The sequence below is a fragment of the Poecilia reticulata genome, chromosome 6, assembly GCF_904066995.2.
Source record: "Poecilia reticulata chromosome 6, P_reticulata-male-v2, whole genome shotgun sequence".
In the NCBI taxonomy this organism is placed as follows: domain Eukaryota; kingdom Metazoa; phylum Chordata; class Actinopteri; order Cyprinodontiformes; family Poeciliidae; genus Poecilia; species Poecilia reticulata.
In genome coordinates this window covers 12,471,056-12,495,520 of record NC_088835.1, presented here as the reverse complement: position 1 = coordinate 12,495,520, position 24,465 = coordinate 12,471,056, and the positions used below count along the sequence as shown (strand labels likewise).

General features: G+C 43.0%; 1 protein-coding gene across 2 annotated transcripts; it reads right to left on the bottom strand.

Annotated features, from left to right (window-relative positions):
- Positions 1 to 25: 25 nt before the first annotated feature.
- Positions 26 to 24,465, bottom strand: LOC103466364 (receptor-type tyrosine-protein phosphatase beta-like). 2 transcript variants are annotated; one of them, XM_081607931.1, is made up of 33 exons: positions 24,340 to 24,465; positions 19,842 to 21,793; positions 17,452 to 17,731; positions 16,757 to 17,053; positions 16,287 to 16,550; positions 15,290 to 15,553; positions 14,556 to 14,825; positions 13,337 to 13,603; positions 12,979 to 13,245; positions 11,395 to 11,658; positions 10,258 to 10,521; positions 9,894 to 10,157; positions 9,545 to 9,802; positions 8,885 to 9,154; positions 8,506 to 8,769; positions 8,149 to 8,415; positions 6,555 to 6,839; positions 6,035 to 6,313; positions 5,800 to 5,949; positions 5,277 to 5,550; positions 4,973 to 5,085; positions 4,721 to 4,826; positions 4,388 to 4,465; positions 3,960 to 3,977; positions 3,774 to 3,855; positions 3,175 to 3,265; positions 3,025 to 3,101; positions 2,231 to 2,365; positions 2,002 to 2,124; positions 1,754 to 1,917; positions 1,239 to 1,374; positions 563 to 682; positions 26 to 479 (listed from the first exon to the last, which is right to left on the bottom strand). In XM_081607931.1, the coding sequence occupies exons 1-32, from the start codon at positions 24,389 to 24,391 to the stop codon at positions 581 to 583; spliced, it is 7,977 nt and encodes a 2,658-aa protein (XP_081464057.1). In that variant the 5' UTR covers positions 24,392 to 24,465; the 3' UTR covers positions 26 to 479; positions 563 to 580. The 2 variants fall into 2 exon arrangements, with proteins under 2 accessions (XP_081464057.1, XP_081464058.1); XM_081607932.1 differs by having other exon boundaries at positions 3,960 to 3,974.

Below are 24,465 nucleotides of genomic sequence, written 5' to 3'. Positions count from 1 at the left end.
TGGATCAATAAACACAGAAATCGGGTATTTGTACACGTGCTGTGTGTTTAATGAGCTGTTCACAGACAAATATGTTTAGGTACAGTCCACAGAACCTCTACAAGTACAGTAATGGCTTTAAGCAGATCTCCAGTTACAGGTTAAGGTAGAAGAAGATGAACAGGTAACATACAGGTACTGCTGTTCATCTGTATAAACACGTTCAATGAGGAGCTGAATCTGCTGTTGTCTGAACAAATGATTAGCAGCTGCACTGGTGCTCAAAGCTGATCAAAATGTTCAGTCTCCTGAGGCTGTTTCCACCCACAGCTTCATTGTGACACAGAAACACAAAGTACAACCACAGACACACTCCAGTTCACGTTACATAAATTATCATAAATCTGCAGAATAAAATATGAACACTGATAGAAAAATAAATGGCTGTATTTTTCTGTTAGCTCAACAGTAAATCCGCAGGCAGTACAATCACAGCGTCTCTGTGGGGAAGGACCGACACCTCCGATTAGTGATTCCTCTGATGCTTATTGATGACACACGTCATCACTTGTGGCTTACTCACCTCTCTGCCAGGCGGGATTCACATTCTTAGGACGGGGTGACCGAGGCTCTCCTGTTCACTGCGCAGCTTCCGGGCTCTGAGGACATCCCGAATGCACTGATGCAAGTACAAGTACTGACCCTGGTCAGAGAGGAGGTTTGTGTTAGAAACAGTTTGAATGACCAAAGCAGAGCTGTGGAGAATTTAAGCTTTACTCTGAGTTGAATTGCCAAATTCACTACATTAGTGGAGTATAGTGGAGAAGATCTGCAGGTGATCACCCAGATTTTACCATCTCTAAGCTGCTTCATTGCATCTGCAGACAGGTCTGAGAGAGACATGGTCTCATTGAACCACTTTTTGGGAAACAATTTTCATGCAGATGTGTGAAAATTAGTATTTTCTAAGATCCATGTCTGCCTACTCTAAAGGTATGAAACCTCCTGCTGTCAGTAGAAGATACCACTCCATTAAATTAAGAAGGTCCTTAGTTCCTACTAGGTACTATATGGGGGAATTTAGTAGTAGGACTGCCAACCGCTCTGTAACAAACTTTTTGTTCTGAATTTTCTCATCTTTATTTCATTTTCCATTTGATTACGGTGAAATACTTAACTTTGTACTAAAAGCAATCACTTTTTATCAGTACAGCTGCACCATAATGGGGCCCGTTAATCCCAAGATGCATTGGACCCACCTCAGTCTGCACCATGTGTGACCGGTGGAGGCGCAGATCAAAGACGACGCCGTATATGTCCGCCGTGTCCTTTGTGTCCAGCTGCTGCAGCACCCGATCCAGGACAATGAAGGTTCCAGTTCGGCCCACTCCCGCACTAAAACACACGCAGCAGCCTTAGTTAAAACTTGTGAAAAAGTAAGAATAAGTAACGGTCAGTACACCGAAATGTAACAACTTGGGCACACCAACAAACTGGGTGAAGATATGAGATGTTTGCGACTGAAAGAGTTAAAACTTTAAGATGAATACATACTGAAGTTCATCCACATTCTGACTCTCAAATGAAATTTATTCCATTGCAAGTCATATCAGTGCTGCAAAGATGTGTCAAGGTAAACCATCTGTCAAAATTTTGCATGCAGATCAAGCTCATCATTTAAAAAGCTTCAAATTGATATTATTTTCTTCATATCAGATGGTGTTTTTTTTTTTTTGGAGAAGCTGCCCATTATTTTCAAAGCATTTTTTTTTACCTGCAATGGACCACAGTGGGACCAGAACCAGGAGTCCTGTTGACGTAGTCACGGACAGTTCGAACAAACTGTATGAGCGACTGTGTGCTCTCTGGGACTCCATGATCGGGCCACACCGTGTAGTGAAACTGCCGAACGAGGCGGACGAAGCTCAGCTGCTGCTCCTGAATACACAGAAACATCACATCATCATCAGACCTCACTCAGTGACAGAGAGTGAGGATGTTACTCCTGCTGGGGGAACATACGCTGCAGATTCTGAACTCTCGGATTGTCCACTCTGGAAGAACCGACTCTGACAGCATCTGAACTATGAGATCTCCGTAGTACAGAGGATCCTGATCAAACGGCCAGTAGTGATCACACTTCACCTGGATGGGGAATCAGAGAGAAAACATCAAATCTTTTAAACGCAGGCGGCCAAAGGCCTTCAGAAACTCCTTCAGATGCAACAGCACTGGGTCATCTCATACTCACCCTGCCTTTCTCCACGCACTGAGTGACCATGACCACATTATGGACGTTCTGCTCCCACACCATCTTCCAGAAGTCATCCTTTGTTCCTGGAAGGGGTCCCTGCGTGGCAATGTACTCCCGGCGGAAATTGCTACCCTAAAAACACAGAGAAAACCAAACACTCAGTTCTGTTGAAACAGGTAGGTGGAGCAAAAGCAGCTTTGAAATGGGATGAGAAGAAAGAATTCCTGGTGCCTGTTTAAACACAGCATCAAAACAGGCTGGACAGTCGAATGTTATATGACCAAACTAAAGCTCATGTTTACACTTCAGTGAACCGGGGATACTCATTCTAATATTGAGTCCAAATGAGTTCAGTCTTAGGTCAAATTCTTATACAAAAGTATAAACCAAGTCAGCACAAATACTTTCAAAACCAGTGTGCAATCAATAAAAAACCAGATCAGAACATGAATCAATCCAAATCCAAGTCTAAATCAAAGCTCAAGACTTAACACCATAACCAGTTTAAGCCAAGTCAGGACCAAGTCCAAATCCCATCGAAACCAACACGAACAAGTACAAAACTAGTTGAAACAAAACCACACGATTACAGCTGGTCCAAACCCAAATTAAGCCAAAGTTCAAAAGTAGCATTTAGAACTCAATAAATAACCACAAGTGGAAATTCAAGTTCATCAAAATACAGACATAAAGACAGAGCATAAGTCTTAGTCTAAAACCCATTCATAACCAAAGAGAACCAAAGGGATTCTACACAAAATTAAAATGTTGTGAAGGTACTGTTGTCTCACTGGGATGTAGCTGGCATTGATGTAGTCTGAACAGGGATCATCATCCACATAAGACAGCTTGACCCTCGTTGAGTCATCTGCAGAGAGAGAACAGAGACGGTGAGACAGAGAAACAAAGGGGTCAGTTGAGCTGAAGGAGAAGTCACTCACAGGGCAAGATGTTGTTGTATCGGTTCTTCCCACGGTTCTCAGGCAGCAGAGCAGAGTCCAGCGGCTGATTACGGCCAACGTCTTTCAGGTCCTGTTGAGGAAAATGAAAGAACCATGGCATATTTACAGCAACAAAAAATTAGATCCATTCTTCAGTTGCTTGCAAAGCTTTTACTCAGATGGATGAGTGGAAAAACCAGGAGTCTGAACTCGGTGGGTTCAACAAGTTATCTCCTGGATATGTTATCTAACTAATCTGAAAAGGTCAACAAGGTTTTCTGACTCTAGATCCGTTCACGCTGAGGTAACTCAGATGACCACTCATAATCATGATCAGGAAATACCTTTTTCTAACAAGCTGAACAAATATCTGTGCAGAAGATGCTTCTTTCAGACATAAGAAACCTCTGTGACATGAAACCCGAACTGCTCCGAACTGCTTACTACTAGCAAAGCAGATTTCAGTACCAAAGAAAGAAATAGGAAGAGGAGAACTTGAGGCAACCTGAAGAGCCACTGATTCAGATTCATACTTTAAACTTAAAGTGGTTCCTAAAGCTGAAACAGTTCCTTGACTAGCTGAACGGAAGATGGCGTACCTCGTACTCCTCAGACAGGAGGTAGCTGGAGTCGGCCAGCAGTTTGTTGTAGTGAGATTCAAAGTGCAGGATCTTGATGGGACTGAAAACAACAAACGAAACTTGTAACTGCAAGGAGAAATCACAAAAAATGTAGAAAACAACAACAAAACAAAAAAACTAATTAAAGTCATCAATATATCTCACCTGGAGATTCTCCTGCTGCTGGGGAACAAGACAAAAAGGCATTAGAGTTTAACAGATATTTGATAAGTATTGATAAAAAACTGATTTAATCTTTTAGAAGAAAACTGATTGATCGGTTCATTTCTGCTTTCATTTCCCAGTTTTCAGATCATTTTCTAAACTAAACACTAGGCTGTGCAAAAGTGTTCACCAAAAATCAATCAATCCACCAATATACTTATGTATCAATCTGTCTATGGTATTTCTTTGTTACTCTTCTCCATAGCATCACTAATAAATCTACTGACACAGCGGATGGATTTAAATGTTAAAGTTTCTCCTTGTTTAGCTGCGATACCATCTAGTGGCTGTAAATGGAACTCCATTCTGTTTTGGTTCGAGCAATGCTCATCATCCATAACAGCGCTTGTTTATTGATTGGTTCCTACCCTCTGACTCCCATCTGGACTCCTCCTGCTGACCTCTCCCTCCTTATACATCTCCGGACATCAGGTCTCTCCTCCACCCTGATGGAAACAGCGTCAACAACACCTTTTATGTCGGCTGACATTAGCAGGTGCTAAACATGTGCCATGCACCTGTTACACAGGTGTTTTATTTCTATTACCAGGTGTTGTGTGTGGTACTGTGGTGTGTTATGTGTTGTACCAGTCAGGTGTTGTGAGTTTTGCCATCTGGTGTCCTGTGTTGTTTGTTGTACTGTTAGGCGTCATGTAGGTGTCAGGTGTACCTTCCACAGGGGCAGGTTTATAGATACTCACAATTTGCGAGCCTTGTGCCTGCAAATGAGGAAAGCAGTGATGGCAACTATCATGAGGATGAGGAAAAGTCCGGCACTGATGCCTTCAATGACACCGCTCAGAGGTTCTGCAAGAGAAAAATTAAATAAATCCATGCAGTATCCCAGTATTTTAACATCATCTCCAGTCCAAACTCCGTCTGTCTTTTTTTTTTTTTTTAATCTGAGTTAAGGGAGTTTTACATCTTTAGCAGCCAGTGAAATTTGGTCTGACCTGTCTCCGTGATGATGGGCAGAGATAAGAAGGTGTCAGTGAAGAGAGGAGAAGCTAATCTGGAGTTTGTAGTTTCTTCATCAAACAGCTGAGTGAAGGCTCGGATGCTGATCCTGAGAGGAGCAAAAAGACGGGTCCACAGTGAACAACAATCGATTCTTTCTAATTCTCAGTAAGCTCAAGACCAACTAAATCATTTTTAGTTCTTACTTTATGAACTGCTGATTAATGGGGTTGGCAAAGACACCAGACAGAGAAACATGGAAACCTGTTATTTATAGTCTGACCTGTTTGTGTTCAGTACCTGTACGAAGTCTTCGACTTCAGAGGTCCATCACAGAAGTAGATAAGGTCTCTGCTAGACTCTGCATAACTCGGGTCTCTGTTGTCACATGGACCCCCTAGAGAGTCCATCCCAGACCCAAGGCTGACGTTATAGATCTGAGTGCTGCCGTCTAAACCATCTGAGCAGAGGCTGGGAAAGTAGTTGGTCTGGTAGGACTTAACTGAGCTGTTGTGTCGGTAGTCCAGGTAGGAGGGCAGAGGATGATTATGGTCTGGTTGCAAGTCATTGACACCTACAAGGATGGGTCAGAAGTTAAATGTTAACAAGACTCATGAGCCGGTAAGGCGTTTAAAAGTTAAATTACACATTAAATTATCGGTGTCCAACTAGAACTACAGAGTAGAGCGTCAAACTACTGTATAACTCATCAAAAAGTCACATGAGATGAAATCAAAATGTATCTGTTTCATTGTCAGAACCTAAACCACTGACCTAACCAGTTTCTGGTCAGATTTAATGACGGGTTTTTGGTCATGCTCACCTTCAGATTCAGTCACAACCACAGTAAAGAACCTCACTGCTCCATTGATATCACTGAACCAGCTACAATTAAACTGGAATGATATCGAGGACTTTGTGACCAAAGTGGACTTGTCACTGACTCGGGTAGTCAGTGGGGGCAGAGGAGGGCCTATAGAAACCATAACAAAAAAACAAATCTGGTTAGCTCATCCACCCTCCCTCTGGCAGACGTGCTAAGCTTAATTCTTTCTTACGGTCGATCATGGTGACTATTCTGTCCTCTGCCTCCTCGCTGGTTGTCCCGTCAGAAATGACCTTCACAGAGATGGTGTAACGTTTGTGGGGCTCAAGCTGGCTGATGACATAACTGGTGGACTCTCGACTTGTACGCCGTGAATAGACCAGGGTGTGAGTGTCCTGGTGAAGACATTCGATGGTGTAGGAATCATAGTCAGCTTGTGGAGGTCCCCAAGAGCAGGAAATGGAGGTAGAGCTCTGTGGTCGACAGTGGAGGCTCTGGACTCGCTCTGGCTCTGCAGAAAGAAAAGCCTCAGATCAGGTGATGCTGCGTTTCTTGAAAACAGGTTCAGCTCCAGTTTTTTATATCAGATTGAAGATTAGGCATTGATCACTTTGAAATTGGTCATTCCTCCGCTCCTAATTCTTCTCACCTGGAAATCTCTTTGGTTAAAATACAGACACATTTCTGATGTACCAATGCCCAAATTAGTTGCAATTTCTTAAAAAACAAAAAAGTGTAATGCTGCCACCTACTGGTTCGAATACTCCTTTGGATGGGAGTGCTGTAGGTGGCACCTTGCTGCGTTGCCCCACTGACAGTTCGAAGACTGAAGGTGTAAAGTCGTCCTGGGAACATCCTTTTTAGGATGCGGCTGCCTGATGTTTGGCTGTGGTACGGGTTGATAACAGACAGCTGGTCCTTAGGAGTCCACTGCAGGTCGAAGTCGTCATAGTCAGAACCGACTGGACCACTCCAGGTGACCTCCAGGGAGGTGTTGGTGACTCCCCCAAACAGGAACGAGGAAGGAGGTTTTGGAGCTATTAAGTTAGATGAAATGTTTGAGAACAAATATTTTAGAGTTTTTTCTTGTCTTTGATCTTGAGCTAGTAACTTTGAAAGAAATGATAGAGAAAGATAGAAGGAAGAGAAACAAACAAAGGCAGCACACTGCCCAATGTTCCCTATATACAATATATATATATATATATATATATATATATATATATAAAAACCTGGTTGCTCCTGATTACATCAACCATCTTTGCTCTCTTAACAGTAGGAGATCTAGACATTTGGTGTCGTTTAATAATTGGGCTTAGTTCTGCTTTGGTCCAGGTTTGAATAAACTTTAGGCTATTTAGGTTACATTTTGCTTTACATCCTATAACATTGTCAAAACTAGTGTTTCCGCCACAACAGGCCCCAAATTTGTCACAAGTTGGGTCCAGAGAGAAAGCAAAAAGGGGAGACACATCAATTTAAGCTGCCAATTAGATAGACTTTTATCAAATTAACTCAAGTTTAGCCAAAAATGGGTGTCAATGTTAAATATTGTAAGATGTAAAATTAAACAAGCCAAAAGTTAAGCAAAGCAGAACTAAACCAAAGCTGTTGGTTTAGTTCTGCCAACAGAACTAGACCAACAGAAAGAACAAGACAGGACATCTAGAGTTAAAAGCCTGTTAGGATCAAGGGTTGTTTTTAGTGTTTTCCGATAATTTTTTATTATTTTTTGTGTTTTGCCTTGTTTCTGTTTTACTTGAGATCAGTCTGTTCTTAGTTATTCAAGTTAGATCAAGTTGACTATTTCCTGTGTTTAGTTTTATTTTGTTATAGTTAAATTTATGTTTTCCCAGCTGTCAGTGTTTCCTCCTCTTTGCTCTTCTGTGTCATATATCTCTCTCCCTCAGTCTGCCTTTGGCTCTCCACTCTCAGCTGCAGTCTGCCAGTAATTAGTCCCAGTTCATTGTTCCAGCAATCGAACTCCCAATATTTAATCACTTCTCCTTCATTCACTCCTCCCTGGATTCTCCCATGCCTTCCTGCAACCTAGTCCCTGTTTTGTTCCTGCCCTTGTTCCACCCAACTTCCTCCTTATTTTCTAAGTTTTTATTTAATTATTTTTTCAGTTGAATGTGTCCATCTACTTTGCCTGTTTTGCATTTGGGAAACACTGGACCCAGATGTTAGATGTGCTACTTAACCTGAGAAAGAATGCCAAATATGCAGATAACGGCAGAACCGCTCACATTACAAAGAACCAAAAACTTTATAAACTACTTTTCTTATGTTCTTGAAATTTTATTGACTGAAACCGTATGTTTCTAATGTGATAGTTGGTCTTACCAGTACGACCCATAGTGCTGGCTAGGTTGTGAAGCTCTCCACTGAGACTCAGCACGTCAACTCGGTACTGCCGACCTGGCACAAGGCCTGAAAATATGAACTCTGTGACCTCAGAACCCAGCTGATGCTCAGCCTGCTGGGATCCATCAGGGCTGTAGAGTGAGAGCAGGTATCCGGTCACATCACCATCTCTGCGATCCCAGTTGATCAACAGAGTGTCGGACTGGTTTCCACTCTTGGCCCTGAGAGATCCTACAGGGGCAGGTACTGAAAAGGACAATGTTCACTGGGTCAGCCTTCTGGTCCAATCACCTCCCAGCTTCACTGTCCGCTCTGAGAATTGGAATCAAATCTCACCTGTCCTTGCCCATATGGATGTCTGGTTGGTTTGGTCTCCACTGTGGACCACAATCTCTAGTCTGTACACTGCTCCAGGTCTGAGACCCTGGAAGGAGCACTGCTTAATACTGGGTTGGACCCGCCGGCTCTCCTGCAGAGACTCATCACTTTTATACAAAAAGACTTCATAATGCTGAAAGTCTCCCTCGGGTGGGGACCACTGGAAAGACAGGCTGGCTGTGCTGCTGGTTTTGATGGACAGGTCAGTAACAGATGCCGGGTCTGATGAAGGAGAAAACTTATGAAAATTTGAACTTAATGACCAGGTATATTTCCTGTTTTATTCTTGGACAAATACCAATGCCCTATTTATGTGAGTAGAAGCAAAAAGTCTTACATGTTCGAGCTTCAGCACTAACTCCCTGGCTATGGAGTCCCCCACTAGTGGTCCGGACCAGGATTCGATACTTCTTCCCTGGCGTAAGGCCATCAAACCGGTACCGGGTGAATCTGATAGGCTGTGAGCCGTTGGCGACGATGCTGCCTCTTTCATCCAGAACCTGCAGGATGTATCCATCAGACACACCAAGAGCTTCTTGCCAGCTCACCTGCAGGCTACAGGTGCTCAGGACGGGCTCCACCTGTAGAGCTGTCACTGTTAACGGGACTGCAAAACAGAAAGGATGGTGTAATTGCAGATTTTTCCATCTAAAAATTCTGGACTTCACAAAGGATGGAAAGGACAAGAAAGGGCAAAGTAGGAAGTAAGTTATGAAACAAGTAAGTAAACGATGGACCCAAGGATTTTTGGATGGCACAAGAAAAAAAAGGACATGATTAAGAAGGAATGAAGGAAAGCAGAACATAAAAAGTAGAGACAAGACACAAAGCAGATGGACAAGTAGGAATGAATTAAGGGCACATGGTAAAGAGAGACGAAGGAAGGACAGAAAGAAAAGAGGGGAAGGCACAAACTTCGGACAATGGGACGGAGGAAACTGTCACGGCTCACTGAGGGCCAACTAATGTGTGCTGCAAACCTCTTTCTTGCTCTCACCTGTGCGTCCCGTGGATGTGTTGTTGTTCAGCAGCTCTCCGCTTGAAGACTGAACCATAACACCATACAGTTGACCTGGCTGCAGCCAGTCAAACGTCACCTCATTTTGGTGCTTGTGCACAGCTTGGACAGCCAGTTCTCGACTCTCTCTGTACAAAAAGACTGAGTATCCATCCACATCACCCGGCCCAGGAGTCCAGCTCACCTTCAGATGACTGCTGTCACCGTTAACATGGATGTTCTTCACCTTACTAGGGACTAACAGAACCATAGCACTTGAATTAAAAGCAATGCAGGGGATTTCTTGGTCGCATTGCGATATTTTTTTATGACCGTGTCTAAATTTTACCTGTTCGACCCTCTATGAACTGGGCCCTCTGATTTGGACCGCTGAAGGTTGAAACTAGGATTTTGTAGAGTCGCCCAGGTGTGAGTGATGACAGGACACACTCCCTCACCCCACTGCCCAGAGTGAGAGGTGGAAACACTTTCATGTCACTGAACAGCAGCTGCACCTCATAGTGATCCACATCACCTGGAGCTGCCAACCACATCACCCGAAGGTCCTCAGTCCCCCGTCCCGCAAGACTGAGAGATTGGACCGCTGCTGGGACTGAAGCAGGGACAGCACAGGAGCTGTGGTTAGAGCCCGTAAAGCCTTTCGTCATATATTAAGAAATAACCAAGTTTATGAATGTCAGGGAGCTACTCACAGGTTCTTCCATGGGTGGACGCACTGGCTTCGTAAGAACCACTCCAGGTGTTCACTAGTACTGTGTAGAGCCGTCCTGGTACCAGCCCAGTGAACACACACTCGCTATGTGTCTTCTGGACTGTCTTGTTCTGCAGGAAGGTGTTGTTGTGTTTGATGAACACCTGGTAGAAGTCAAGGTCTCCAGCAGCATGACGCCAATAAACCTTCAGGGAGTCATCCCGAGCACCATGAGTCGCCGTGGGGTTCTGCACTTTTGAGGGCTCTAAGGGGTCAAAGAAACAAGTGACAACCCGTTTAATAGATCTGGGTAGAAACTTTTTTTTTTTTTTCAATTTTCATCAAATCAGGAGCTGGAACATTCAGAGCGTTGATTAACAGAGACATTCATAATACAGAATAAAAGATTTCGTGAGGGAGAGAGATAAAGAACCAAAATAGAGCCCAGAGACAAGAGCTAAATCTACAACAAATTCAAGAGAAAAAGATTCATGACAAAAAAATTAATTAAACCAAGGACAGCGAAATCCAAAACTCAGAAAAATGCAATTAAAACCTGGAAAGTGTAAGCCAGGACCCAAACAAACACAAACAGAACTAGGACACAGACACATAGAATGCAAAAGAAAGTATTAGAACAAGGTCAGTAATAGCCAGAAGCCAAACAAAAATAATTAGAACTAAAAAAGGGATAGACAGAACCCAAATAAACACAATAAGAACCAGGACAGAGAAAGCTGGAACCCTGGCAAAGGCAGGGTTTGATGGATCTTGTAGAGTCGCCCAGGTGTGAGTGATGACAGGACACAATCCCCCACCCCACTGTTCTGATGTGGCCCGTCTTCCACATCAGAGGGAGAATAATCCTACACAACTGTCTTAAAAAGGATAACCAATAGAACTGTCATGTCAGTGACTGGTGAGCTCACCTGTGCGTCCTTCGGCCAGTAAAGGCAGTATGAACAAAAACACTGAGAGACAATGACAAGTTGTCATTGTTTCACTGACAACTAAAACCAAGCAAGAACCAAGCCAAAACAACAAGAAACCTTTATAGAGACACTCTAGAATCCAGAGAGAATTAGAACCTGCATGGAGGAAAACGCCCAGAACTCAGACTCAGAGAAGAACTGCTCACGTGTTCTCTCCTGGATGAAGGTGTGGTTTCTGTAGCGACCACTGCAGCTGGTGATGGAGATGTTGTAGAGGCGTCCAGATACCAGCGAGTTGAAGATGCAGCCAGGGTTGAACTTTGACACGGCCAGGCTGTGTAGTGTCCTGTCACGGTCACTCAGGGTTACCAAGTAACTGTCCACCTCACCTGCAGCCTGATTCCAGGACACGGTGAGGAAATCCGTGCGACCATTGTTACTGATCCGAACATCAGTGACCGCCGCTGGTACTGGGGGAAGAGAAGTTGAGTCAGACACGCAGTCAGATGTTAAGACTGCACAGTAGTGACATCATGCATACCACTTCAGTGTGTACCTGTTAGACTTTCTGAAAGCAGGGAAGAGTTTAATCATCTTAAAGAGATCAAACCGTAGCAACAGGTTTCAAGATTGAACTAGGGAAAACAAAAGATGGGACCAAGGTTGTATTTTAATTCATCAGGAATGCTGAAGATTACGGATAATGAGATATGTGAGGACTCTCAGAAAGTTCAATGGCAAAACACCAAGGCTCTTCCTGACGGGAAGTCTCTGACCAACAGACCTGGACGCTCTTTTGTGTTGCTGTCCTTGTCGACACTTCCTGAAAATTCCACACAAATTCCAGCTTTTCAATAATATCCGGCTTTCTGCTGGAAACAAACCCAACAGAGGGAGAGCCTTTCTTTTTGGTCTGCTCTGCCGCCTAAGACCCGTTAAAACAGCCTGAAATCTGCAGACATTGGCTCTGAAACCAATATTTAATTGTTGGTCTCATCAACTTCATTTGATCTGTTAACATCGATCCCTTCCTACAGTTGAGGCTGTATAACTATCCAAGAATAACCGTGTCAGTAAAAGTTACTTCTTTAAGTCATGTTCCCATTAGTACTGATGATTCTACCAAGACATGAAGACCTCCAGCTGCCTTTTACAAACGCATCTTAATGTGTTCAACAGTGCAGAGTGATTGTCCTGTCTTTGGTGTCTCCTGCTCTTTATAGCCAATTTAAAACAGATCTGAGGTTATTCCAGCAGCATCTTCTTCCATAGCTCTTCTTCCTTAGTTACAGCTAAGTTTACTCAAGTTTCTATAAACCTGAGGAAAAAATTCATGAGCGTCCCTTGAAAAGATGTCTACTTGAAAGCAATACAATTTGTGCTGGATTTTTCTGAAGTAACGCTGCCATCACAAATGTGGAGATGAGCTTTAGCACATGCCATAATACCACCTGATACCCTCACAGAGCCTGGCTGTATTTGAGCAGGTAAACATACCTTCGTGAATGTAACTCTAAGGGCAATTTAGATCAATCAGCTGACCTAAAAGTTATATTTTTGGCCTTTGGGAAGAAGCTAGAGTACATGGAGAGAATCCACCCATGCATGGGAACAACATGCAAACTCTATGCAAAAATAACCGAGGCTGGGATTTGAACCCGCAACCTTCATGCTGCCATGCAACCACTCAACTGTGGCCCGTCTTCCACATCAGAGGGTGAGTAATCCTACACGACTGTCTTGAAAAGGATAACCGATAGAACTGTCAGGCCAGTGACTGGTGAGCTCACCTGTGCGTCCTTCGGCCACAGTCTGTCTGGAAGTGTGTCCGGCTCGGATGGTGGTGACCACCACCTTGTACTGTGCTCCTGGTCTCAGGTTCCGGAAGCTTATGCTGCTGATGTTGCCTGCGACACTCTTATTCTTGATGACGCTGCTGTCACGGACCAGCAGAACTTGGTACGAGTCTTGGTCTCCAGAAGCCAGTTCCCACTGAACCTGCAGGCTGTTGGTGCTGTCGAGGTTGAAAACCTGCAGCCCGCTGACTGGAGCTGGTGCTGTGAGGACAGATGGTGGCAGATTATTAAATGATAAACCAAGTAGCCTGTCAAGCAGTACTCTTTACAGCAATAAAGGCCTCAGACGTACTGGTCCATGCAGTCAGGGAGTCAGAGTTGCTCAGGTTACCGCTGCTAGTTTTCACGGTAACAGTGTAGCGGCGTCCTGAGGTGAGGCCTTTGAAGGTGCACTCTCTGGATCCACCACTGAGGATCCTCTGAGTGTCAGGAGTGGCAAGGTCCTCATCTGTGAGAAGCACCGTGAAGCTGTCCCAACGTCCAACAGGCTGTCTCCACTGCACACTAAGAGACGTCTCATCAGCATGATGGAGGACAAGCTGCTGCACAGGACGAGGTGCTGGGGTAATGGGAGATGTAACGTGTTAGTATAAGAATACTGAAAGTTCGGTAATTAAGTCAGATGAAGTTTCTGCTGGTGGATACAGTCTTTCTCACACCAAACTGGAAGATCTACAGTGTGTGAAGCAATATTGTCAATAAGAGTTTCTAAGCTTTAAACTCTAAACTGTGCACTTTGATTGAGGCTAGAATCTAAATAAGAAATCCCGTTGCCTTCAACTCAGCTAATACGGTCACTGAATGTTTTTTGTTTTATTTTTTATTTTAATTCTGCTTCTTATTCACACCAAGACACAAGCAGGTCTTTGTGTTACTACAAAATTTCTGGACTTCTGAACTGAAGGACAGTAGACAACACCCAGGGTGCATTTATGTGGGGCATTATGTAGAACATTAGGTGTTTTCATATCTTTGAAATACATGCATCACGTTTGATGTATGTGTGTATGTATAATGGGATCTTTGGGGAGCAATGTACAGTGTTCTATTTCACTACCATAAACAGGTACATTAATTTTCTGTGAAATTACTGTTTTATTTCATTATTTAAGAATAAATGCTCTGGGTTCCAATCCTGGCTTGGGATCTTTCCGCACAAAGTTTGAATATTTTCCCTGTGTATGTGTGGATTCCCTTTAGCTACTCCAGCCTAATACCACAGTCCAAAAACTCTATTAGTAGCTAAGTTGGTCCATCTTGACCATGTGTGAATAGTGTTTTGTACTATCCTTAAATTCAGACTGTGGTTTTCACTTTCTGCCAAAATCTGACCCGAGTCTGTCTGTCTGTTGAAGTCCTATCCGCCAATCAATTGAGAAGTTTAAGCTCTGCTTTCTTGTGCACTGTTGCAACACAAACCAAACTGGACTGGAAATGTTCCTGGTGCATCAGTCCATACATGTGACTTGTTTTCTATAATCAATTTGAAGACAGTTATAACAGTAGCTAACCTAGTCTGCTGCTGCAGTGGGCTGTGTTACTCAAACTGCCGCTGTGCACCACGAACTCTGCAGAGTAGAGCCGTCCTGGAACTAAACCGAGGCTCTGGACGGACACGAGAAGCTCTCTGCTCTTTTTACTGACGGTCCTATTAAATAGAACAGCAGGGCCATCTGTCAACAGAACGCTGTAGTACTCCCAGTCGCCTCTGGGGGGAGACCAGCTGAGTTGCAGCTTGCTGCTGTCAATGGACATGGAGAGGGTGGACACCTGGTCAGGAACTGAAACATAAGGACGCAGAGCAGCCATTATAAAAGGCCCTTGTGGTACATAGACAACAGCTGGAGGCTTAATGTTATTTTTAATAGTTAAATACATTTAAAAAACTACAAAAACATCAACATCTCTTGTATCCCCATATTATAATTTTTTTGTTTATATTTACACATCTCCTCAAACAGGTCAGCCTGGCTTCAGATAAACCCTAAAGAATGACCAGTAACATGGGAGGAGTTGAACCAAACATGAACTGAATTGTATTCATCACAAATACAGTGAAAATCAGTGAATATCTCCCTGACCTGCTGCAGTGATGGGTATGTTTGCATGTGTAGCTCATTAGTGCTATTTTGTTTGTAAATCAGATATGGAGTACATGATCATCCTTTCAGGGTCTTCTCCATTATGTCGGTGCTGTTTTAACAAACCACACGCAGTGTGACTAACTAAGCAGTCCTGGACCTACCTGTCCTTCCTTCAGTCCTGCTCTCCGAACTCAGGCCTCCTGCTGATGAGTTGACAGACAGCTGGTAGCGGCATCCAGGGGTTAGACCCTCAAACACCAGTTGGGTGACATTGGGGGCTAGGATTCGTTGCTCAGGGGTCAAACCTGAAGCCCACAGGGTCACCGTAAAAAAGTCCACACCCCCTTCAGGTGCGGTCCAGGAGGCCCGGAGACTCTCTGAGCTGCCATCGTTGTTGATAATCAGATCTGACACAGCTGCTGGGACTGAGGAAAAAGAGAGAACATATTATTTTGTTTATCTTAAACCTCTGGTGCTGTTTTTCCTGACACCTTGTCTGCTTCACTGGCTGAAAAACACCAGCTGGAAAATGTTTGCAACCTCCTCTGTAAGAAAATGTCTTTATCTGAGCGTAAATCTTGCAGCTGTGTTTCAAGGTTGTCATTATTAGACCTCATATGGACGGATACCAGATTCTTTCAGCAACAAACTGCTCATTAGTGCAAACGTGGCTTCAGATGGTCGATCTGGTGTTGTGACCTGATCAGACTTTGATCATTGCTTTGCCTTGTGGAGAGGAAACTTCAGGTTTGCAAAGAACCAGAAAAGGTTCATATTATCAAGAGAAGCAAAAGGAGATAAACCAACCAGTTAACCATAAGCTCCTTAAACTCACAACCTGGTATCATTTAAACTTCACATATTCTTTCAGAATCAGGTCCCTCTTTAGGAAAACAAGGTAAGGATTTCTAATTGTCTGTCAGATCACCAGATGCTGATTTTGAACATATACTGCTGACTGTTTCTTGCTACAACAATAGGTGGAAACACACTAATGCTACATAGTAAGTACAGGTTCCGTTTCCTCATTGGTCAATGTGTCAGACTGATCAGGTGGAAATAAAGTGAAAAAATAAAATTTCAGCACAAAACTGCTCTTCACCATACAGGATAATCATTCAGAAGCTTCAGTAACATCATTTCAGCATTTACACCTACCAGTGTAGGCCTGGATGGAGGCAGAGCTCTGCAGGCCAGCAGCATTTGTTACCAAGGTGACCCTGTACGGTGTCCCTGGCTGCAGCCCATCCAGCTTGGTGTAGATCATAGTGTTCGTCAAAGTGATGTTTCTCAGGAGAAACCCATCCTGGTCCATCACTAGGACCTTAAAGTTTTCCACCCGTCCTGGGCCAGGCCGCCAGAGCACACCGAGGCTGTCTAAAGATGAGGATGCTACTTGAAGGCCATCCACCGCTGAAGGGGCTGCAGGAAAACCAAGACAGGCAGCAGTGAAGATGCTAAACTAATAACATCTTCCAGTACCTGGATATGGTGCTGATGGACAAAACGACTTCAAAACTACACCAGTTTATTCCACTTTCTATCAGATTTGTAAAAAGGTCTGCAGACTTTTTAACAGTTCTGTAAATTTCTGTAACTATGCCAAGATCCTCCACCCTGTATCTCACCTGTTACTGCAATGGTGTGCACAGGTGCAGCAGTCTTGTTCCCAGATATGGCCAACACACTGATGTTGTACAGAGTTCCTGGGACGAGGGAGGTGAAACAAGACTGGGGAGCTGCAGAACCCATGACTCTGTTGCTACGAACCATACCGGAGTGGACGTCTTCCAGAGTTACATTATACCAGTCCACATGTCCTTCAGAGAGAAACCAGAGGACTCGCAGCCCAGAGGATCCTTCATAAACTGAAGCCATGCTTTCAGGGTCCAACTGGACCTCAAGCTGAGCTGGACCAACTGGGACTGTGGGAGGAAAAAGGAGAAGATCTTTTGAGATGTTGGCAGAAAGACACTTTGAACACTTTGGGAGAATAACTGATCAGGTTATGAAACGTTTGAGACAGGTTGTTAAAAGGATAGGGAGGTTCAGGGATCAAGTTATTGGCAGGTTTGGATGAGACATTGATGGAAAATGAGAAACTGATGTTGTTGAATGACAATGCTACTTAGATTTAGTCCTTTCTCATCTAGTTTTAAATAAAAAGTAATATACACTGAATTTGGTTTAAATATGTCCATGTTCTATCATTAACTATAAATTCAAAGTGATGTGAAGGTTTTAACCTTAATCAAAATCAACCTGCAGAAAAAAATTAAAGGGAACATGATTATGGAGAAAAATATTCCAAGTAAGTTCTTACCTGTGCGCATTGAGCCGAGGCTTCCCTCCTCATCCTTCCCAGAGATCACCCTTAGTTCATACAAAGTTCCTGGTTGTAGCTCTGTCATGTTGCAGATAAACATATATCCATTGTTTCCATCCTGATCACAGCGGACCGCGGTTGGCCCAGAGCCTGCATCCATGAAGGCTGTGAAGTCAGGTGATGGACAGGCAGCAGTCAACCAAACCACTGCTGAATCCCAGGTGGTCCTGACCTCTGTTAGCTCCACGGCACAGCTGGGTCCAGTGAAGGTCTGGACCTGCAACAGGAGGTCACTTCATGAGTTGTAACTTCAAAACTGCCTTACCTCAATTGGTTCAACTTTAGAGGTCATGGCTGGGTTCTCCCACGAGTAGCAGTCCAGAGAAAGCAACAGGATTGCCAAAAGGATTTAATAGCCTAAGGCAAAGACCAAATGCTAAAATCTGGGATTAACTTATTCCAGAGGTTTCCGATCAACAGAATCATGGAAGATCAAATCACTCCAATTTTCTCACCTTTCCAATCCTCCACAACAGTCCAAGGATCAAACATCCTGGGAGCATCGTTTGTCTGTCCCGTTAACAGAAGGTAAACATGGTGCATTTCAACCCGGGCTAACACACAGACGAGGTCATGTGACACAGGTACCATCCAGTGCAGGTGAATCATGTCCAGAGTGGCAGTATTAGTCCAGCAGTTGACCGATGAGATGTCGGCTGCAGCCACGCTTCATTCTTCATCTCATCGGCTCCTGGTCTCCACTCAGTTCACTCTGACTCGATCTCTTTGAATCCAAACAGAGGCTTGACCCACCCTGCCTTCCTTCCTGCCCGCCCCATTCATTTTCTCCACCAACCTCCAGCATCAAGCTGGGCTCCATTAGGGCCAACAACATTAGCCATTGTTGAGTTTTCCAGTCAGGAAGAGGCCACAAAAATGCTGATTGCACAAAATGCAAGGTTCAGCTTGAAGTTGTGTGAAGTTGAGTAGACTGAACGTTTTGAAGCAAAAATTTATGAGCATTTAAACTCTGCTCCATCTCTTTAATCCTCTCAGGGTTATGGAAGCGTTGTAATCTATCTGGGACCAACATAGAAATCAGAAAGTTGGGTACAAAAACATCCTTCATCTCATCAACTCCTTATTGCAAACGGTTAAATGATCCTTAAAACGTGATCTTGATCTTCACCTGGAGAATAAACTACTCTGTTACATCAGATTTTACATTATGAGAATCTTAAGTTCTACAGTGTTTGCATACATTTGTTCTAAGGAGTACAATACAAACCCTAACGGACTTTGACCACACTCTTCATAAGACAGTGTAGATGGGTATATGCATCTATAATGGTTCAGTAAAAAAACTTAACCAGTAAGAGTTGGAGGAAACTCTAAAGTCCTTTTTGCAAAATTAGACAATTATTATTGTTTTTTTTCAGTCTAACTATTTCTCTCATTGTTGTAGATGAATGATAGCACACTCTTGTTTAGTTATTTAACGAGGAGCGTTTTTTTACAGCCTTCCACAACATTTTAATTAGGTTAATGTTTAGACTTTGAATGAGCCATTGCAAGAACTTTGTTTCTTTTTTAGCTTGTATATTTGCCCTTTTGTCAGTCATTGTTCTGATGATGACCCAGCAGGAAATGAGCTGCATGAAGCCAAGCTGTGGGACACTTGAGTTTATACTTGACTTACATTACTGTGGCAAACAGAGTATTTAATAGACTGAAAGTTGCCCAGGTCTTGTTGCTGCAAAACAAGCCCAAATAATTACTCCCCCTCCACCATGCTTGACATTGGGTATGAAAAATAGCATTTTTAACTTTTCCAGTGTTACGTCCGTTTGATTATTCAGGAATTTGCCCCACTGAATCAAAGCCAAGAGGGTACAGTCATGTAAAGAGAAAACAATTCTTAAAAGTGAAGGAGTTAGAATGTTTTACTTTTGTTTTTGTATTAGTTATGTGAATTTGCAACTTTTCCATGCCCACATGCAATGCATGCCCACTGTATTATTTTCTGTTTAGGAAAGGCCTGAAGAGAGGCTACCTGGAAAGACACCAGTAAAAGGCCAAAAGAGCACGTCACAGCTGCCCCATAGCAATCCCATGGAGCCATTAAAGTATAGATAAAAGTACAGGGTTTCCCCGAGAAAACCTATTAAGCCTTGTGGTCTGGGCAACACCAATGCTGCAACTATAAAACTGGCTTAACTAATCTTTACTGTCACTGTCACTAGTGTATAAAAAAATATATATTTTAAATAAACAATGCTTAACTTGGTGGGGTGGCAAGTAAAGCCTGGTGGCCCACCAGGCTTATAATAGAGGAAACCCTGAAGTAGTAGCAAAAGAAGAATTATTTTAACAGATAGCATACTCACATGTGTGGTGGCCAGCAGTGGGGCTTTAGTTGACTGTGTGGTTTGCGTGGTGATGCTAGGGAGGCTCGTTGGTACAGTCATTATGGGTGTAGAGGGGGTGGACACTACACGCGTTGTTGCTGTGGGTGTGGTCACAGGTGCAGAACCAGGTGTTGCCGCTCTGGTTGTAGTTCTGATTGCAAGTGTAGTTGTATGTTTAGCGGCAGATGTGGTTTTATGTGTTAGAGCTTCAGATGTTGTTTCATGTTCAGAAGCTGCTGGTGTGAATGCAGGTGTGGAGATTCCAGGTGTGGACTGAGGTGTAGGCGTTGGTGATGTCACTGCAGGCTTCACTTCATGTGTGAAAGCACCAGGTGGGGTTTCAGGTTCAGAATCTCCAGGTGAGGTTCCAGGTGCGGAAGCTGCATTTGTGGTTGAAGATGTAGTTTTAGGATTTGTTCTTGGAGTGACCCCAGGTGAGGTCATGGGTCCAATCTCGGGTGTTATTGCAGATCTATATCCTAATCCTGAAACAGCAGATGTGGCTTCAGGTGTGGTTTGAGGTGTACCACCAGGTGTGTTGTCAGCTACTTCACTCACTGTCCTAGCTGTGTCTGGATGTTGAGAAAAGCCTTCAACTGAAAGTGAAGCTTCAGAAGCTGTGACAAGGTTGTAATGGTTGTATGATGGGTTTGTCTCTGTCATGGATGCAGACGTAATGAATGATTCTCCAGGTGTGTAAGCTGTGGTTGGTGTAGCTAAGGTAGAGCCTTTTGTATACGTAATACGATAAGATGTTGATATGGTGTTTGGCTCAGTGTCAGCAGATGAGCTGTCAGAAAAGGTAGCTGCAGCAGATGGTGAAAACTCGAAGGGGACTGTGAAGTCCTTCAGTCCAACTGTGCTCTCCTGTGGGTATCTCGTAGAGGAACCAAGCCTGGTTCTGCTTCCACTGGAGCCAATTTGATTTCCATTAAGGGAGGACAATGTGTTCAACACTGATGCTGTTTCAGTCTTAGGCTGTGGCTTCCTGTGTACTTTTGAACTGTTTGTCACTTCTGACTGGCCAGTGGTGACCACATCTGGACCAGATGAGACAATGTGAACATCTGATTGGTCGGAGGTGAACACATTTGCACCTGAAAACATTGTTGGAATTTCTGATTGGTCAGTGGTGAACACACCTGGACCAGATGAAACAGTTTGGACATTAAACTGATTGGTAGTGGACATACCTGGACCAGATGAGACGGTGCGGGCAATCAACTGATCGGTGGTGGACACACCTGGACCAGATGAGATGGTGTGGACATTCAACTGATTGGTGGTGGACACACCTGGACCAGATGAGACGGTGTGGACATTCAACTGATCGGTGGTGGACACACCTGGACCAGATGAGACGGTGTGGACATTCAACTGATTGGTGGTGGACACACCTGGACCAGATGAGACGGTGTGGACATTCAGCTGATCGGAGGTGGACACACCTGGACCAGATGAGATGGTGTGGACATTCAACTGATTGGTGGTGGACACATCTGTGGTAGATAAGACATTGTGAGCCTCTAATTGGTCTGTGGTAGATACACGTGGACCAGACGGGACAGTATGACCGTTTAATTGGTCAGTGGTGGACACACTTGGACCAGACGGGACAGTATGACCATTTAATTGGTCAGTGGTGGACACACCAACACTGGATAAAGCAGTTTGGTCTGTGTTTGGATAAAAAAGTTCTGAAACAGAGAATGTGTCATCTGGACGTAAATCCGGAGGTTTGGTAGTGTTTCCATGGGCTGAAGCTCCATGAGTTGATGAACTATGGATGTCGGAGGTGCTAATGTGTCGGGTGGTTCCCAGGGCTCTGTTGGTGTTTGGCAATGGGTCATTTGTGTTGGTTCTGACTGGACCGCTGGATAGCTCCTCTGGTTCATGTGTAGGTGAAGAAAAACTGGGAAAGGAAGTTGTGCCTGTAAACAAAAACATGAGAAATGAGGATCATCAAACAATTAAATCTGTATATTCAGAAAAGGTTAAACTCTGAATATGACTTAGTAACAAATTATTTTCATTTTCAGAATTTTAATAAAAAGGAAAGTGACGACACACCCTGATGTCAGACGACAAGGGAGATGGGATATGTCTGCGTCGGGTTGCAATAGTTTTTCAGCCTCACTTACTATGTGACAATTCATTCGCTTCAGACTGTGACTGATCCAGTCTGACCAGTTACTGAGGTTAACGTTTTCATCTGTGGTGGCTCAGGTTACTACCTGATGTTTGCTTTAAGTTTGATCTAAGTGTCTTTAGGAGTCAGTTATCTGCAAGTTCTCCATCACTGATCATGCATTGTAGTTTATGTCTTCCTTTATTTTCATGCAGAGTTTACAGACACTCATGTTTCTATGTACCGTCATATTATGCTGCAGAATCATTAAAATTTCTGGTCTGGTGCCAATCCTGCTCCATTTATACTTGTGTTGAGATCTAAATAATCTCCAACTCCTGGCAGGAATGATGCTTGGTTCAGACACTTCAGGTTAAACTTTAACTAAAAAACTAAAATAAATCAAGCTGCAGATGTCAAAGTCAAGGGGGATCCTCTGTTGCTCAGCTGCACCATAAACTGATTCTGATTTTTTCTGGTAATTTCTGTGTACCGTTGCTCTCCTAATTCTCAGCCGTCCAGGACATGACAATCCTAAATCTGAATATTGTTCTGGTTTTTGGATTTTGTTTATAGAGTCATTCTGCTGGTATTTGTAATTCTGATCACTTAGAATCACAGATTTAGTTAGGACTAAAAATAACTCTTGACTTAATTAAAAACAACAACAAAAAAAAAACACTGGACTCACAACTTGCTTGCACTCAAAACTATTGACTTTATGTTTCCTTGTTCTTTCCTTGTAGTTTACAGTTTCTTCAGCATTTTAATATTGATAATAGTCAATAAACTCAGAGCTATAAACTCAGAGCAACACCTGAAGGAGAAATAAAATGAAAAATAAGAATAAATACCAACACTTAAAAACACCAACATAAAATAATTTAATCTCCAGAGGAAGAGAGCATTCGGTCTGTAGTCCTGGTTTATCTGTTTGTTTTATGAAACACATTGTATGAAAAGGTATTTCCTTCTTCCTCATTTCTTCTCCCTTTGCCTTATTTATCACACTAAAATGCTTCAGATCATACAAGGATATTTTAATATCAACCAAAAAAATAAATAAAAATAAAGCCAAGTAAACACAAAATGCCATTTTAAAATGATTAATATCTAACGTTAATTGTAGTGAATCTAATGAACCAGATTAAAACATAATAAACCGGTTCTATTTCTTTTACATTTTTCATTTTCTCACATGTCCTTCAATGCAATACTGATCAATTAAAAAAGTCCTAGTCTTTCTTTCCAACAGCTTTTGTTGTTTTTCTGTTTGCTTGTGTATGATAACTATCATATTATTCTTTGTTTGAAAAAAAAACCCCCAATGCCTTTATTTATGACGACCTAGTTTTAACCTTAAAAATTTACTTTAACCAAGATGTGTAGGCGAGCTGCTTACAGGAATGTAAAAATCAAGCAGATTGCTGCCTTTAGTATACGGAGGTATATTTACTGAACACACAAACCAGAGAGACTAATGATGGTGGAATCAACCATTTAAGCCTTTAGGATTCTATGCGGTGAACTAGATGTGTTCATTAGAAAAACCCCCCCAGCTAAATTAAAAACATGATCATTGCATTTATCTTTCCATGAAGTTCATAAAATCTGAATGACGATCTAGACTATCAGCAAACATTATTGCATTTTTAAAATAAAATAATAACTAATTAAAACAGCAGGAGAAGTGTGTGTCTACGGAACAGAAAACCATCTGTGTTTAAAACTCATCATTATGGCAGGAATAATTGTCAGTTTGCTTTCAGGTCGAAGCAGAGAACCAACCTGACGGCTCTCGGGATCAGCGTGTTGCTGTCTTATTGGATTCTTGGTGAACGTTTAAAAATGTCTTCAGGCTGGTGGGGGAACCCATTCAGACTGGTCACTATTTTATTTTTTAATTTAAATCAGGGCAAAACCTGTCAGTTACACGCTTTATATAACCATTAGGTTTATGTCTTTTCCTGTCACAATTAACAAAGAGAAAGTAAAAATATTTGGTCTTTTGGCCCAGAACGCCATTATTGGAGAGCTTGATCATGTCCCTCAAATCAATGCATGAATCTCCTATCGCTTGTGCTTTATTCAACAAAAAAAATTAACAGTTTCCCCTGTTTTTTACCATAAAAAAAGATTTGAACAAGGCAACACTGCACCGACACGCTGGTTCTGATTCTCACAGTAGTTTTTTTTTAACCTCCCACCAGAACTCATGAGGATTTTAATCAAGCTTTTTCAGAGTTTTTCAGGAGTCTGAAGCCCTTCATAACAAAAAAATGGTAAGAAGTATGTGAAATATCCCATACTGGACAAGAACCAGAAGCAGAAACATCTCGCTTTACTTACAGACACAGCTGGATCCCAGAAGCAGAAGCAGAAGCAGAACCAGGGCCTTCATGTTCCTCTGCTGCTCCTCCGTTTGTCCTGCGGCCGCTGATGAGTGGGGACAGCAGAGCTGGGAGGAAGTGCGTC